Source organism: Alnus glutinosa, chromosome 1 (assembly GCF_958979055.1).
Source record: "Alnus glutinosa chromosome 1, dhAlnGlut1.1, whole genome shotgun sequence".
Taxonomy (NCBI): domain Eukaryota; kingdom Viridiplantae; phylum Streptophyta; class Magnoliopsida; order Fagales; family Betulaceae; genus Alnus; species Alnus glutinosa.
In genome coordinates this window covers 22,530,248-22,547,172 of record NC_084886.1, presented here as the reverse complement: position 1 = coordinate 22,547,172, position 16,925 = coordinate 22,530,248, and the positions used below count along the sequence as shown (strand labels likewise).

At 34.4% G+C, this 16,925-nt stretch overlaps 1 protein-coding gene across 2 annotated transcripts; it reads left to right on the top strand.

Moving 5' to 3' along the window:
• Window positions 1–472: 472 nt before the first annotated feature.
• LOC133858692 (probable peroxygenase 4) lies at window positions 473–5,188 on the top strand. 2 transcript variants are annotated; one of them, XM_062294163.1, is made up of 7 exons: window positions 473–737; window positions 863–973; window positions 1,066–1,151; window positions 3,558–3,652; window positions 4,429–4,554; window positions 4,644–4,790; window positions 4,909–5,188. In XM_062294163.1, exons 1-7 carry the CDS (start codon window positions 698–700, stop codon window positions 4,916–4,918), a joined length of 615 nt encoding a protein of 204 aa, XP_062150147.1. In that variant the 5' UTR covers window positions 473–697; the 3' UTR covers window positions 4,919–5,188. The 2 variants fall into 2 exon arrangements, with proteins under 2 accessions (XP_062150147.1, XP_062150148.1); XM_062294164.1 differs by having other exon boundaries at window positions 4,644–4,802.
• The last annotated feature ends 11,737 nt before the right edge of the window (window positions 5,189–16,925 follow it).

Here is a 16,925-nt window from a genome sequence, read left to right as displayed (position 1 = left end):
GGACGAAATGTACTATTTACCAAAGTTGGCTAGATTGGGGGTATATTGCCGATTGTTGAATATTGGATGCTAAACGCAAATGAGTGGACATTTCATGAGTGTAAAGTGTACTTTCTTCCTTTTTTTTATATATAAAAAAAAAAAAAAAAAAAAAAAAAAAAAAAAATAATGGCGCCACCGCCAATATAAAATGAACATAAAAAGTAACATTATTCTCGCCTATTGCATATTTGAGCTAAGTCACTTATTTGTTATTTTTTTTATTTTTTTGGAAATGCATATCTCAGCCACATTAGTACAGACACGGTGTGAACACGTTTTAATGAGTAAATTTTAATAATTGAGGTGGGGTCACAAAAGCAGCCATTAAAATGGAATAAGTCACGTTGGCATAGAAGAGATATCACTCTATATATATATATATATATATATATATATATATAGATCTTCTCTAAAGGTACCCTTTAATCTCACTCTATATAGCTGTTGATAATTACACTTAACTCTATATAGCTGTTGGAATCTATTAAAAGTCCATACGCTTCTCCTTCCTTCCATTCGTATTCGTAGCATCTCAGCTTTGTCGCTTTATGCTCTCAACCCAACCCAACCCAACGGTCCCAACCCAACCCTTTAATATCTCTCTCCCCCTCTCTCTCTCTCTCTCTCTCTCTCTCTGCCTAATTTCATTCAAGTTATGGCTTCCTCATCTCCACCTTCCACTTATAATCTGAAAGGTCTACAACTTTTATTAATTTTTTTGGTGTTAATTAGTTGAATATTTCTGTCTTTTCTTTTGAATTGAGTGTGTATAGATAACATGATTGTCCGTGTTAACGGTTAAATATATGAACGCGCGCAGGAGGTGGTGATCAGCATATCATACCCACTGATCAGAACGTTCTGCAGAAACATGTTGCATTCTTTGATAGGAATCACGACGGCATAGTTTATCCTTCCGAAACTTTTCAAGGTTCCTCATCCCCACATTCTCATTATATATATTATTTTTATTTATTTACAATTTTTGTGGGTTTTTATTGGGATTTTCTTTTTGTTTTACAGGTTTTCGTGCTATTGGCTGTGGTTTTTTTCTCTCCACATTCGCTGCCGTCTTCATCAACGTGGGTCTCAGCCGGAAAACCCGTCCTGTAACGCCCTCTCTCTCTCTCTCTCTCTATTTTGGCTTCTTTTTTTTTTTTAATCATTCTCAGCTGCGCAATTTATTTTTCTTATTTTTCAAAAAAATATACCGATTTCATGGTGATAAAAAGAAGTTTATGGCTTTTCTTCTAAAGAAAAGTTTATGGCATGGATGAGGTGTCCTCTCCACGGATTAATTTGTTATATTTAAGGAGAAATGTTTTTTTTTTCTTTAAATCAATTATTAAATTTGTCTGACTCATATATAGAAAGCATATTTATGTACAATTTCACAAAAGTAATAATTAATTTGTAAAAGAGATGGACATAACAAATACAAAGAATGGACGGGTATCTCTACTTAAATACAGGGACCCAGAGGGGGTGGCAGGGGCATGGCCCCCAAATTTCCTTAAAAAAAAAATATTAAAGGTGGAAATTTTTTTTTTTTAAAAAAAAAATATAAGGTAAAAATAAAAATTTAGCTTACTTTTGGCCACTGATTCCTATTCATAAGAACTTTTAGCTCCGTCCCTGCTTAAATAGCATTTATATAGTTCGAGAAGAGTTTAAACTTTAAAGAGAAATGATAAAGGTTATATTTTTATTTTTTTTATCCTCTTAAAATTGATATAACTTTTAAAATTAAGATATGATGTGTTTACGATATTTGTATAATTATTATACAATTTTAATAATTTTTTTTTAAACACCAATTTTTTGAAGGATGAAAAAAAAAAAAAAAAAAAAAAAAGAAAAAGAAAAAGAAAAGGAAAGGAAAAAGGGAAGATAGTAGGGACATCCAATTTCAAAACATCAATTTAGAAGGCCCCACTCTTGTCTTTTCATTTTTCACACTTGCAGGGCCTGGTGCTTAAGAGCCCCGAAAAATATCTGTCAGAAAAAGACAAAATAAAATCAATTGAAATTGATATTTTTATGGATAGAAACTAAAAGCTTTCATTGAGGCCTTAATAGGGGGAAAGGTATAGTTGGCGGTGGGGTTTGACAATTAATTTTAAGAGTAAAAAGTGTTTTAAATTTTGTTTGTGAGTGTAAAAAAGAAAAGAAAGTTGTTTGTTAATATTTTGATTTTTTTTTTTTTTTTTTGACGGTAAGAAAAAAGTAAAGAGAGAATGAATTATTTATTTATTTTTTTAACATGTTTACACAAGAGGGAGAAGAAAAATTTGAACTAGTGATCTTCGCTGTATGAGGTGTGATTCCTAACCGATTGAGCTACCACTTGAGAACAGAGAATGAATTAGAGTGCATTTGAGATTGTAATTTTATAGATAAAAAGTGTAATTTTAAACCAACTTGTAAAAAATGAATCGTTTAGAAATTGTATTTTTAAAAAACTGCGATTTGATAACGCAAAAAACTTCATTTTCAAATCGCAACCAAGGGGATGCTTTTTAAAAAACACAAAATTTTAAAGGCTAACTTGCGATTTAAAGGCCAAACTGCGATTTTGCTACACGCTTAACTACGTTTTTAAAAATCACTTTTTCAAATCACATATTTTAAATCGCTATTTTTAAATCGTATTTTTTAAAATTGTAAATCCAAACAAACCCTTAGCAAATTGACAGGTATGTTCATATATACATTTTTAAAACAATTTAAAAAATATAATATTATTTAATGATCTACCTAATATTATCAACGTTGTCCGTACCATCTGCCATCCCCATTTCTCTCATCTTTTTCCATTTATTTTAAAAAAGTTAAAACTTATTTCTCAGATGTGTAGGAAACCTTGAGATGCATGGGTGAATTGGAGGACTCCTAAGAGAAGAAAGATTTTTTTATTTTTTATTTTTTTAAAAAAAAAAAAAAACGAAAGGTTATTTATAATTTTCTGTGTAAAGCTTCCTCAATAAATTAAAAGAAAAATTATCATGCATTTTAAAATTATTAATGTAAAGAAAAATTATTCTTATCCTTTCTTTCTCATTATTTCATCTCACAACATATTTTAAGTGACATGTAAACAAATTTAGGTTACAAATATCTTACAAATTAATTAGCATCTAAAAATGAAATGTGTCATGTAAAAAATACATTTTTTTCTTTTTTTTTAATAACATATACTTTTTAAACACTTTTTTAATAATTTAAAGAATACGTGCTACTTTAGAAGTACAAACAAATTTATAAGAAATTTTGGTCCTTTTAAGTTTTAGCTGGCTGAATATTGAATAATGATTCTAGCTACCTTAATAAATGGGTTTCAGAGTATAGGTATAATAAACTTCAAGTACTGATGCACAACATGCAGCTTTAATTTAGTGCTATTTAATTATTTTGCATTTTGATTGCCTATTTTATCAATTTTATTTATTTATTTATTATGTTAATGTCATTTTTGTTGTTGCTTTATTGATTGACCCAGCTTCCTTATTGTGCAGGGAAAATCTCTTTCTCTGCTCTTTCCAATTGAGGTTAAGAATATTCATAGAGCCAAACATGGGAGCGACTCTGGCGTCTATGACAGTGAAGGAAGGTACATGCTATGTTTATTATGCCTTGGCACTACGTACCTTTCAATTTTTAGAGTGCATTTGGGAATTTTGCAAGTTAAAAGGGTAATTTTAAACAAAATTATAGAAAGTGTATCGTTTGCGAGTGCATTTAAAAAAAAATTAAATTAAAGTTTAAAAACGTAGAAAAAACTGCGTTTTCAAGTCTTAGGCAATGTGGTGCGTTTTTAAAAACATATTATTTTAAAAGTTAAATTGTGATTTTTTCAAACGCTTAACTGTGTTTTTAAATTGCACGTTTTAAAATCTCTATTTTTTAATCTCACTTTTTTAAACCGCAAACCCAAGCAAATCTTTTAGTATCGTACTGTTAGCAACTTGGCATGCTAGCCCATCTGAAATTTGCCTGGCATGGTGTTTTAATGGCAATAAAAAATAAGAAAAAGGTTATAGACAGGCAAAAAAATTAATATTTTTCTGTTCTTAGCCCCCTCAAAGTGGAAAAAAAAAATGTCATTTTGCATTTGTATACCATTTGTATAATTACTTCTTCCTAGCCTCCTAGGGTTGATGATCAAGTAGTAATTAATGATGCAGTCTATTTAAAATTAATCAAGTTGCCAAAGAAAACTCCCATATTGAGATTTTGATCGATCAACTCAAACTGACATGGCGGGTTGAACTTGAGCATAATTTGATATTCCATTTGCGTAAAATCAATTTGATTTATTAGCATAATTTGGTCCTCCCTGGGGATTTTCATCTAAATATCTTGTGAATTAATCAATCTTTGATCTAGGTTTGTTCCTGGGAAGTTCGAAGAGATTTTCAGCAAGCATGCTCGTACAAATTCCAACTCTTTAACATCAGATGAACTGATGGGGATGCTGAAGGCTAACAGGGTTCCCAAGGACTACGCAGGATGGTATATTTCTTTAATTATCCTTTTTGTTCAAGGTGACAAATTGGAACGATATTAATTTGTCCTTCAAAAACAAATGTTTATGAATGTAGGTTAGCTAGCTGGACAGAATGGAAGATCCTGTATATTCTGTGCAAGGACAAGAATGGATTACTGCCAAAACAAACGGTCAAAGCTGTCTATGATGGAAGCTTGTTTGAACAGATGGAGAAGGAAAGATCATCGTCCAAGAAGAAAGCGTAATCTAATTTGTAAATTCCTTATATTTTCCTGTAGATGAATTGTGGGAAACATTTAGTAAGTGTTATATATATATATATAGTGGGATGATTTTTTTTGTTGTTGTTGTTGATGCAGTGTTGTCTAAATAAATGCATGCTAGCTGGTTTGCTCGTCTGGTCTAGCTGGGGCCTGATGGGATGGATCAAGAAGAACAACAACGTAGTTTAAATGTGTCAATTCATATTGCTTCAAATTAATGTTGAATGGAGTTCAAATGTGTGGAGAGTTTGATGTTGATTAGTGTTCGTTTGATGTTGTAATGTTCTTATAATTAGTTTCATATTTTCATCGTGCCGCCATTGCATGTATTATGTATATGTTGTATTATTATAAACATGCGCAATGTTCTTGCTTACATACTTCCCATGCAAGCAATCACAATTTCCTTGTAATCAATACATTGTGGATAAAAATGTTTAAACTTGTTTAAGAATTTACATACGATCGAAACACGTTTTAGGGCACAAAATGGTGAAAATGGAAAGTCTATAAAGCCAAAAAAAAAAAGGGTTAAATACTTATTTGCCCCCTGTGCTTTACGACCTTTATTTTTTGCCCCCTCAGTTTTACTTTTTATCAAATTTGGTACATATGGTACATGAAAAAACGAAAATGGTACCTCCGTCTAATTTCCTGTCCAAAACTAACGTTCAGCCACGTCATCCTACAAGTGTCGGCGTGCATGCGCGACACCTGTACCCTTGATACACTTCAGCGCTGACGTAGCTTTCATTTTTCTTTATTATTATTTTAATGATTTCTTTTATATATATATATAAATTCTGGGGTGGCTCAGCCACCCCTTTGGGCCACATGGGGGTGGCCAAAACCACCCCCATTTGGCTTAGCGGTGGGTCGGCCACCCCCATTAGGCCTAGGGGTGGCCGAACCACCTCCGTGGCCCATGGGGGTGGTTCGGCCACCCCTAAGGGTCAAAATGGGGTTGGCTGAAACCACCCCCATGGGCCACGGGGGTTGCTCGGCCACCCTCATTAGGCCTGGGGGTGGGTCGGCCACCCCTAAACCGGCCGGTCTGGGGGTGGCCGACCCACCCCCGTGGCCCATGGGGGTGGTTCGGCCACCCCCAAGGGCCAAGGTTTCTCTCACTTTGGCCATTAGGGGTGGCCGGCCGCCCCATGTGGCCTAAAGGGGTGGCTCGGCTACCCCAACAACTTTTATTTTTATTTTTATTTTTTTTTAAAAAAAATCTTTAAAATAATATATATATATATATATATATATATATATATATATATATATATATATATATATATATATATATATATATATATATGGTACAAAATATATTGATTTTATTTTATTTTATTTTTTGACATATCCGCACAATAAGAGGAGGGTGGATTCAAACTAGTAACTTCAATTTCATGTGGCGTGGTCTCCAGCCGATTGAGCTATTCCTTGGGAACAAAAATATATTAATTGTGTACAAAGTACCATGTGTGATATATTTATAAAACCAAGGTACCATTTCTGGTAATTATTTAAACTACAGGGGGCACATCATGAAATATATAAAACCACAGGAGTATACATTGGGAAAAAAAATTGTGTTTAAGTAACAAACATTTGGTCATTTTTTGGGTTATATCAATTGGCCACGCAGATTATTTTGTGTTTCCAATTGTTACACAGGACTGATAGCATTTTTTATTTTTTTATTTTTATTTTTTTTATTTTATGAAGGGTTCAATTCTTGTCAACATATTACTTTGATACACGACAGGCATATAGGTTACTTTTGGTTCAAAACAGGCATACCAAATATACCAAATATTGTTTGTGTACAAAGTACCATTTGTGATATAATTACAAAAAAAAAAAAAAGTATTATTTTCGGTACTTATTAAAACTACATGGGGCACATCGTGAAATTTTTAAAACTACAGGGGTATCAATTGTAAAAGAAAAAAATATGGTTCTTAATTTTAAGGAAAAAAAATTATGGGGGTGGCTTATGGGGTTGGTCGGCCACGAGGGTGGTTTGGCCACCCCCAGATTGGCCGATCGGCCACTCCCAGGCCTAATAGGGGTGGCTGACCCACCTCCAAGCCAAATGGAGGTGGCTGAGCCACCCCTATATATTTTTCCATAATTTTTTTTTTTTTAAAAAAGCCTTAAAATTAAGAACCACATTTTTTTTTCCAATAAATACCCCTATAGTTTTATAAATTTCACGATGTGCCCCATGTGGTTCGTCGGCTTCGAGCGAGACCTCTTCCAAGAGAAAAAAAGAAGGGGTGGCAGCCACCCCTATTCTTTCTTTTTAATTTTTAATTTTTAATTTATTTTTTAAAAAAAATATATATATTTTAACATGGTGTAGCGAAAAGAGATACATGGTACTAACGGAACCAGCGAAATTGGACGGAAAAGGAACCCAATTCAAAAACGCGAAAAAGTTAAAGTACATTTTCCAAAATTAAATTTTCCAATAGATACCCCTATAGTTTTATAAATTTCACGATGTGCCCCATGTGGTTCGTCGACTTCGAGCGAGAGCTCTTCCAAGAGAAAAAAAAGAAGGGGTGGCAGCCACCCCCATTCTTTCTTTTTAATTTTTATTTTTTAATTTATTTTTTTAAAAAAATATATATATTTTAACATGGCGTAGCGAAAAGAGATACATGGTACTAATGGAACCAGCGAAATTGGACGGAAAAGGAACCCAATTCAAAAACGCGAAAAAGTTAAAGTACATTTTCCAAAATTAAATTTTCCAATAGATACCCCTATAGTTTTATAAATTTCACGATGTGCCCCATGTGGTTCGTCGGCTTCGAGCGAGAGCTCTTCCAAGAGAAAAAAAGAAGGGGTGGCAGCCACCCCCATTCTTTCTTTTTAATTTTTAATTTTTAATTTATTTTTTAAAAAATATATGTATATTTTAACATGGCGTAGCGAAAAGAGATACATGGTACTAACGGAACTAGCGAAATTGGACGGAAAAGGAACCCAATTCAAAAACACGAAAAAGTTAAAGTACATTTTTCAAAATTAAAAAGTGATGAACCAATTTCAAATCGCGCTCTGACTTAAGAATTTATTATACATTTACCTAATATTTAATTCCATAAAAATGGAAATGAGCATAAAATATGTATATAAGTGAAGAACTATTTTATTTCTCAGAAAAGGAAATGGCTAGGTTTATTGGTAAATGAAAAATAAAGAAAATAAATCAACATTCTATATATATATATATATATATATATATATAGGGAAAACTTCAATTTACCTCCATGAAGTTGTCACCGATTTGCAATTCTATCATCAATGTTTCAATTTTGTTAATTGCACCCCATTAAGTTTCAGAAATTTTCAATTTAAGGATTCCGTCCAATGGATCCGTCTAAAGAGATGGATGTGACCCCACGTGCCTCACACATGCCTTTTTTAAAAAAAAGTTGACAAAAATGCCCTCAGTTGTTACAAAAACGCATCGTTTTGATAAAATACCAAAATAAAAAAAAACTCAACTCCACGTACGTCATTGTCTTCTTCATCCAACCCCCATGCAAACCCACCACCATCCATTCTCCACACGTCTCCCGGATCGCCGACGGCCAACCCAACTGGTACGCCATCCTCCAGCTCGTTCAGCCGACTCAAAGCCTCGAGCTCATCACTCATAGGAGGTGTTGTTGGCAGCGTATGTTAGCCATTTTTGCTATTTGTTTCTTCGCTTACCGGCGAAATACAAGGGTGAAGGACTCTGGCTCTACTACTAGCAAGCCCAGGTCCTCGTGGGTCCCATGCTCCAAGAGATCATGTTCCACAAACACCAGAGTTGTGACGTCTACAAAGGATACATCGACAGTGGGTTTACCAGAGTTGCGATCAAACGGTTGAACCGGTCTTCGGAGCAGGGGGGTCCGCGATTTTTGGACCAAAATCAAGCTGCTCTCCCAGCTTCGGCACGTTAATCTTGTGCCGTTGATTAGATATTGCAATGATCAAGGTGAGATGATCCTCGTGTATGATTTCATGGAAAGTGGGACCCTCCAGGACCATCTATACAACACGAAGAACCCTCCTCGTGTATGATGTTGTCTACGTGTCCAATGCCTCTCTGATTGTTATACGCTATTTTACTGAACATTGTGCATATCTAGTGATAGATGTGCTGTTATGGGTCCTAGTTTTACTGAATGCAAGGTTCAGAGAATCAGAAATATACCATGTCTTCTAGAACTGCGTTTTCAGCTTCCTGATGATTTAGTAATGGATTTATATCCAAAATGTTAAGGAATAAATCATTTTCCTCATATAAAACTGTTAAGGTTTTAGTGTTAGCAAATTTACTGTCAAAACATGTTATTCGAGTTAAGTTGTAGAATTTGGTTTAGCGTTAAGTTGGTATAAAATGCGGGTTCAATAGATGGCCAGTGTGATCAATCCTTTGAATATATGTAGCATATTGATCTTGAAAAAGTGAGGGAGAGAGTTGAGATAATAGGTGAAGAAGGGCAAAGAGAATGAGGATTGACGAGAAAGAAAAGGGAAAGAGAAAGGAGGCCAATAGAGTAACAAGTGAAGGAGAAAAAAGCAAAAGGTAATAAAATAAAGAACAGCAAGAGAGGATAAAAGGGTGGTGGTAGAAAAAGGCAAAATGGAATAGTTAAAGGCCACCCACCAAGATGATCGAGTACAAAGTCCAAGTAGAAGCTGAAAGTTTAATTTTCACTTTATTGCCGGCGGAGGATCAGGGTTTAGAGTCGAGTGGGATCCTTTTTCTTTTTCAGGGACACACCAAAACAAAACCAATTTTCTGATGCATGCAACCCAGACTATAGCAGTTCCAACTCCGAGGGCACAAACGTTAACGATTTTCTGTCGTTGTTGTTGGACATATTTGTGTTTGTCATCTTCTTTGTATCATAACAGATTATATATTTGCATGCTAGACATATTTGCTCAGAAGGAAGCAAGCATCATCCGAACAAAATCACCACTGTGATGTGCTCTGTTCACCCCTGTCACACGCAACTAAAACAGAGGCTTCTGGTCTGAATACGTGGGCTGTTGCATGAACAGAGGCTCAACCAATATGTTAGTTTCCCACTTGCACTATCTGTGTGCGTCATGCTCCCAATGTTTGCATCCAACCTTATATAATTATCTATAAATTAAGACTACTCAACTTGCATCACCATTATATGTGCATGTAGTTCATGAAGGCGGTGGCACAGCTTCTCTTCCTTGGCGGCTTCCTTCTTGGCCGCTTTCTTGCTCTGCTCTTGATGCGGCGGCTCAATCGCAGAATCGGAGGAAAGGGTTTGAAATTCTTCGGAGGACATGGTTGAATCCATTGGAGGAGTACAAGGTCGTTGCTCTATGAGTTGAAGGCAATTTTGTCACCTTCTTTATAAACGAAACACTGCGTTTTAAAGAGGGCAATTTTGTCAAGTTACGTCCAAAAAGAGCAGGTGCGCAGCACGTGGGTCAAATTTCGTTAAGTCTAACGGATCAATTGGACGGAATCCTTAAATTGAAAATTTCTGAAACTTAATGGGGTGCAATTAACAAAATTGAAACATTGGTGATAGAATTGCAAATCGGTGACAACTTCATGGGGGTAAATTGAAGTTTTCCCATATATATATTATTTTTTTCTTCCCTGCCGTTTTTTATTTAACTTTTAAATAATTTTGTATCAAACAGTCTTATGCACTTGAATAGAGAAATATAATGATATTTTGAAAATAAAAATAATTCATAAATGCCTAGGGGTGAAGCAAACATGCATGGAATCTTATATTCCCGAGAATCTTCTTAGATTCCTAGTTATTTCCAAACGTGAGTATAGTCATATTCCTAAATCTAGATTTTGAGCATCACATTCATGAGAATGTGAATGTCAGGAGAATATTAAATTCCGCGAACCGAAAGCCATGTCTAAAGGAATTAGACGTTATATGTAGAATAAGTACATCCTTTACCATCCACCTAAATTACAAAAGTAATCATTCTTCCTTAGTATATATATAGGCGCTTTAATATGCCACTATATTGGTATGTGGAATATGTCACAACATTGACGGTTAAAGTATATGTTATCTTGAATTAACAAGATTTTTCTAATTTTGTAAGCATATTAAACCGAATTTTAAATGCTTACAACTAAAACTTGTAAATGACACTTTATAGGCATATTGAAGCACGTATATTAAGGAAGAAGGAAGAATGATTGTTATGTAATTTTGATAGACGATAGAGGATACATACATTATTTTTTGGAAGTGAATTATTAGTCTTTCATTCAAATAATACAGATCATACACTTGTTTCGTTACAATATCATGGATAAACACAAGGTACTCTTCCATCCAAATTTTCTCGTCGGAGTTTTGGATAGCTGTTTTCTCCAAATGATGGGCCACCATATTTACTTCCCTTCTTGCATGCCCTCACAATCCATAATTGAAGACTGTGCAGAATAATCATAGAGTCCTCAATCAAACGGCCATATCTCTGCCATAATTGATCTTCTTTTTTAAAAGCTTGTACAACCTCTAGGGTGTCGCCTTCCAGTATGATATAATGGAGACCCAGATCTATGCCCAAAAAGCACTACCTTCCTTGCCGCATAAGCCTCCGCCATGGTCGGGTTAGTGATATACGGCCTAGATGTACTCATTCTAGCCAATACCTCCCCCGCATTGTCTCTGACAATTAAGCCAATACCTATAATTTTTTCAAGGCTTGTCAATTTTTACGTCCCAATTAATTTTGTAGACCTCCCAAGGTGGCCTTCCACCATTGGACAACCATATTTGGCATGCCATCCGCCTTAGTTTTGTCCTTCTAATCTGCCATATAGAAATCCTCTGCAGTCTCCTTAGCATTTTTGACATTCTATCTTGGTTTTTGCAATCACCCTCAAAGAACACTGCATTTCGACGAAGCCATATCCTCTGAGCCTCTATAGCCAATAACTCAACATCTTCCTTTTCAAGTTTGTACAGGAGCTCATCTATTACCTGGAGGAAATCATCCTCACCACTTGAACATTTTTAGATTTTCTTAGGAAATTCTCCCCATAGATCACAAGAAGACGGACAACGCCATTAAATATGATATGTAGATTCCATTTCCATCTTGCAAATTGGGCACAATGGGTCTGGCATCACTTTTTTTAAAAGATTTTCTTTGGTCAGCAGCAAACTATTACATGCCTTCCATAGAAAAACTGTTACTACTCCGAGAACATTTAACACCCATAAATTCTTCTTGATTGTGCTATACTCATAGGTTCTAGAGCATTCCCTTGATGCCTACATGAGCATCTCTTTTCCCAAATGGTAAGCACTTTTCACAGAAAAATTCCCAATTGACATTCCACTCCAAATTAATTTTCCATTGGATATGAGCATACTACAAATTTTTCCGGCCTCTTCTCGGTAAAAATCTCCATTATAGTGACTCATTCCACCATCTTGTATCATCATCTATGAGATCCTTGACTCTTGTACGACACTCCTGTGAAATTAACTAACTGATAATTAACTTTATGGTTTGTCTCACAGTCTTATTTTTTCTAGAATAAAGACTACAGGGATTTCATCCTCCCCGAAGAGAGTTTGCAGCGGAAGACTTTCACTTAGGACATAAAGATAGCAATTTGATATCTACAATCACAATATGAACTATTGGAAATTAGTTTGCAAAAATATGTTTGCGCAGCGTAAAGTAAAATTCCTAAGCCAATAAAGAATTTAATGAAGAATAGGTGAAGAATTATCCTATTTTAAAATAAATTGCAAAACATAGAATACTTACTCGAAGAATTCGGCCACTCCTTGGCTTTATGGGCAAGATTAGAATACTTACTCGAAGAATTCGGCCACTCCTTGGCTTTATGGGCAAGATTAAACTACTTGCTCCTTGACGAAAACATGTGATGAGACCTTCAGATCTTCTCACCAATGACTGGTCATAACCAAGAAAGTGGACTCTCAACTTCCTCTTCAAAACTTAAACTTATTCTCGAAAGTTAACTCAAGAATATTAGTTCTTAGTAAAAACTAAAGAACTGAAGTAGTTTCTTACTTTCTGAAGAACCATAGACATATCTATTTATAGGCTTTGAATATTAGGAGAGATGGAGATTTAAGCAACATCAGCCCAGTATGTAATACCCCAACAATCTAATTTTTAAGTAACTAAAATTCTGAATTACCATAATGATGTTATGTCAGTAATCTTTTAAGACTACCTATCGAATTACAAATAATAATAATAATTTCCTTTAAAATAAACCCTAATCAAATGCTCAAAGAGCCCTTAGAAAGTTTGATATGGACTCCCATCGAAAGTTAGAAGCATCTTCGGAACGTTCAATGTGGACTACTTATGCGTGTGTTCAAAACAGTACATCGAAAGTTCGAAGCATCTTTGGAAAGTTCGATATGGACCCCTTCCTCTTTTTTTGAATAGTACACCAAGCGTTCGAGATCGTACACTAAACATTCAATGATACCTGAAAAGTAATTTTAACCTACTATCCACTTCATTCGGCCTTGTCTCCTCTAAACTGGTCTATGTAAACCACCACCATGACTCTTAGATGTCTCCACATCCATGCATCCTTACTATCTTATTTCTTAAGTGACAGAGTGATTTTAGAGAGAGAATAAGTGACTTTTGGTGTTGCTCAGTTTCATTTGAGGTCAACCCTAAACTTTAAACTCTTTCTTCATAATGCTAGCATCCTAACCATGTGTTGTAATGAATCTTAAACGTATCATGGTGTGTTCATAATTCATCTCTCTTAAAATGAAATATCTTATTAAAAAGGAGTTTACACTTAGGGTTTTAATGATAGGTTAGAATGCTTAAGTCATATTTAGGGTTTTCCGTGCATGGGTTAGAACTCTTGTAGTGTTTTCTTTAATATTAGGTCGTGATTTCACAGTAGCAAGAGTTTGAAAGGTCTGAGCCTTTGGATAGGCGTTTGATGTAAGTAAATACTTACAAAATTGGTATCATTTTGACGTGCAATATGTCAGTTGACTGAGCACATTTTTGTTGTAATAAATTATGCTAAGAGCCTACTATTGTTATATTGCTTTGTGATGAGTAATACTTATTTTATAGTGTCAACAAATGAATAATATTTGCATCGTATGACATGGTACACCGGTACGTGTGGTAGAACAGCCATGGGCTTACTATATGGGCTTAACCCTATGGTCACAGAGGTTACTTGGAATGATGTTTAGCCTTGGATCCGATGGTTCTTGTAACCGATACAACTATGCTTGAGTGGTGGTCACTGTAGATAGACATCATTAGCGGCATGGGCCACCTGAGGTCGAACTAGGTCGAGCAACTAGTAATGGACGGTAGCGTACAATATCTGGGGCACCGATGTTGTATTACAAGTCCTTTGGGACAGCGCCAATCCTAGTGGAAATGGGTAATATCATGGGTAGACCATATAGAGAATAACTATGACTTATATAATATGTAGAATGTTTTTTCTGCATTAAAATTTTAGTATTGTTACTAATATTACGCCCATCGGTTCTTCAAAATAAATTTCTATGTAGGTAAAATAACTGAAGCAATACACATCATTTGTGAAAATTCACGTCTAAGATTTCAAAGGCATAAGATTGTTACTCAAGGCTCATTGAATAGTCATTTTTGTAATTATTTATTTATTGTGTCGTGGACGTATGCATTTATTTCTCTTCCACTATGAAACACCCTAGTGTTTTACAGGTTAGCAGGTCTCCTGAGGATAGAGTGAGGAATTCTCTAGATGAAGATGCCAAGCAGATGACTCATATTGTCTGGATTGGGTAAATAGAATTTAATTATATAGTAGTGTCTATTTGGAAGCTCTGAGTTCAAGCTGATGATACATGCTGTTATGATGATAAATTTAGGACTAAATCTCAGATTATGATTTCCATTTCTGCGTGCCCCTTTTTACTGTAATTTAGTTTTATGGTAACTTCGCCAGTCAATTGCCAGTTTATTGAACTGAGGAAATTGCCAATAACCCTCTTAGCTAAGTAAATACAATTATTTAATTTTGGAGGTGTTATACAGACTGCACAGTACGATGATGAGTAATTAAAATTAGTCATATTATTTAAAATTTTACCATGTTGGATTTAACAGATAATTTTTAACAAAATACTTGATTTATGATCACATAACTATTTGTGGGAGGCAAAGTATTCAAACTGAAAATGCCAGAATTAAATTGATGTTTATGTCAAGGGGCAAATGTGATATTTGCTATTTTTCCCAACTTTTAATTTTCACTTTCCCTATGCATGAAAGTTTCATTGACTTTGCATTTTTCGAAGATGGGCTGATCCATGAGATAAATTACATTGAACTGACTCATTAATTTACACCTTCTTCATTGATTAGAAGCTATCGTACTCCATATATATATGACACTCCTCCATGAAGAATTCATAGATGGCGATATCTTAGAATTTATTTTAGGGTTCATATTATATTTTGGAGATAAATTTTTTATAGATAGTTTATAAAAATTTTCATACAAATCAACTCCTAAGAGTGATATGTGTCATTAATATGTGAAAAATAAATGTTTTTTTAATAACATATGCTTCGCACTTACTTTTTAATAGATCTAATAATGTATTGTTGCCACATGATAAATATATTATTACATCATTTAAAAATGTCACATGATGAGTATATTGTCATTTTATTTTTTTAAAAAATAAAATAAAATAAAATGACGTGAAAAAAATTCATTTCATAGTCTATATTAAATTTCACAGATAAAAGAGCAATGATATGGAAGTTTGTTTCATTACTCGACTTTTTATGAAGGAAAATCATTTACATCCGATACGTAGCATTATTTCAGATTTAATGATGTATATATTGTTATGTTATTTAAATTTTTTAAATAATGAGACATCTTGTATACTATTAAAATACAAAAGAAAATAAAAATAAATATAAACAATAAAATTTACTTAAAATGAAGAGGGCATTAGAGCAATAATAGTCTACTCGTTGAAGAACCTTTGTGTTTTTTAGTTTTTTTAATTTTCGGCCGAAGAGCTTGGAGAGATCGTTGACACTGAGTGCTTTTGCTGGGCTGGGCCAGGACTAGTTAATGTACAAAATAATCCAAGCCCAACTCATTTATGGGACCCGACACAAAAAGATCCAATAATTTATTCAAATTCCGACACAATTGATGACAGCGTAAAAGATATTTTGGGGCCGAACAATTCTCTCAACATTCTTACTGAATTTGGAAGTTAGCAGTTGTTTTCCACCGGAGCAAAAGCTTTACATTTTTTTTTTTTTTTTTTTTTTTTTTGTCTTATTTATAAATACAATATATCACTTTCTTTATTTTTTTCTGAGCAGAAATAATAAATATCAGTGTCAATTTATTATAGTTTACTCCAAGTCAATGCAAAATCATTTTGGTCCATTAATTGAAGAATTTTCTCAAGTGTGATGATTTCATTTTCATTCATATCATTAGTCTTAATCTTCTCAATAGTTTTGCTTGTATTAAATGCAATTTCTTTGAAAGCGATACATCTCTCCCGGTGAATCTCCACACATAAATTGTACTTTTATGCAATAAAATTTGGAGGGTTCAATTACCAACTCATGCATCTACTTGACAAATTCTATGAATGACTATTGGCTCAAGTCATTCAAGAGAATTAGAAGATCACTGATAAGTCATTTACTGAATTTGTCAAGAGAGCCGACAACCCATATATAGCTGAAGGGCCTAAGGGGCTGGCGACCCACAGCTAGAGCCTAAAAGGCCCGGTGGCCTACGACCCAAAGAGCTAGCGAGGATCTGAGTCCATTCTCGTCAAAGTATAACTCTCGATAGCTGATTCTCTACTCCGCAAGCTCAGCCAACAGCCTGTTCACACCATGTGCTCCACTAACAAACTTGGAAAATGAATCTCAACATCAAAAGCAGGTTACTATTGGCGGTAATTCTTAAAGTCCGAGGAATTAAGAAAGGTATTCATTCAGATATGCTTAATCAACCCTACTATTACTCCACCAAATTTCCCTCCTACTTTACTAAACTG

Excerpts from the sequence above, each read along its gene's own strand:
- LOC133858692 (XM_062294163.1), top strand. The coding sequence starts at position 698 with ATGGCTTCCTCATCTCCACCTTCCACTTATAATCTGAAAG. Across the intron at positions 738-862 it reads TTCCACTTATAATCTGAAAG|GAGGTGGTGATCAGCATATC; the intron begins GTCTACAACTTT and ends GAACGCGCGCAG. Across the intron at positions 1,152-3,557 it reads TCAGCCGGAAAACCCGTCCT|GGAAAATCTCTTTCTCTGCT; the intron begins GTAACGCCCTCT and ends CTTATTGTGCAG.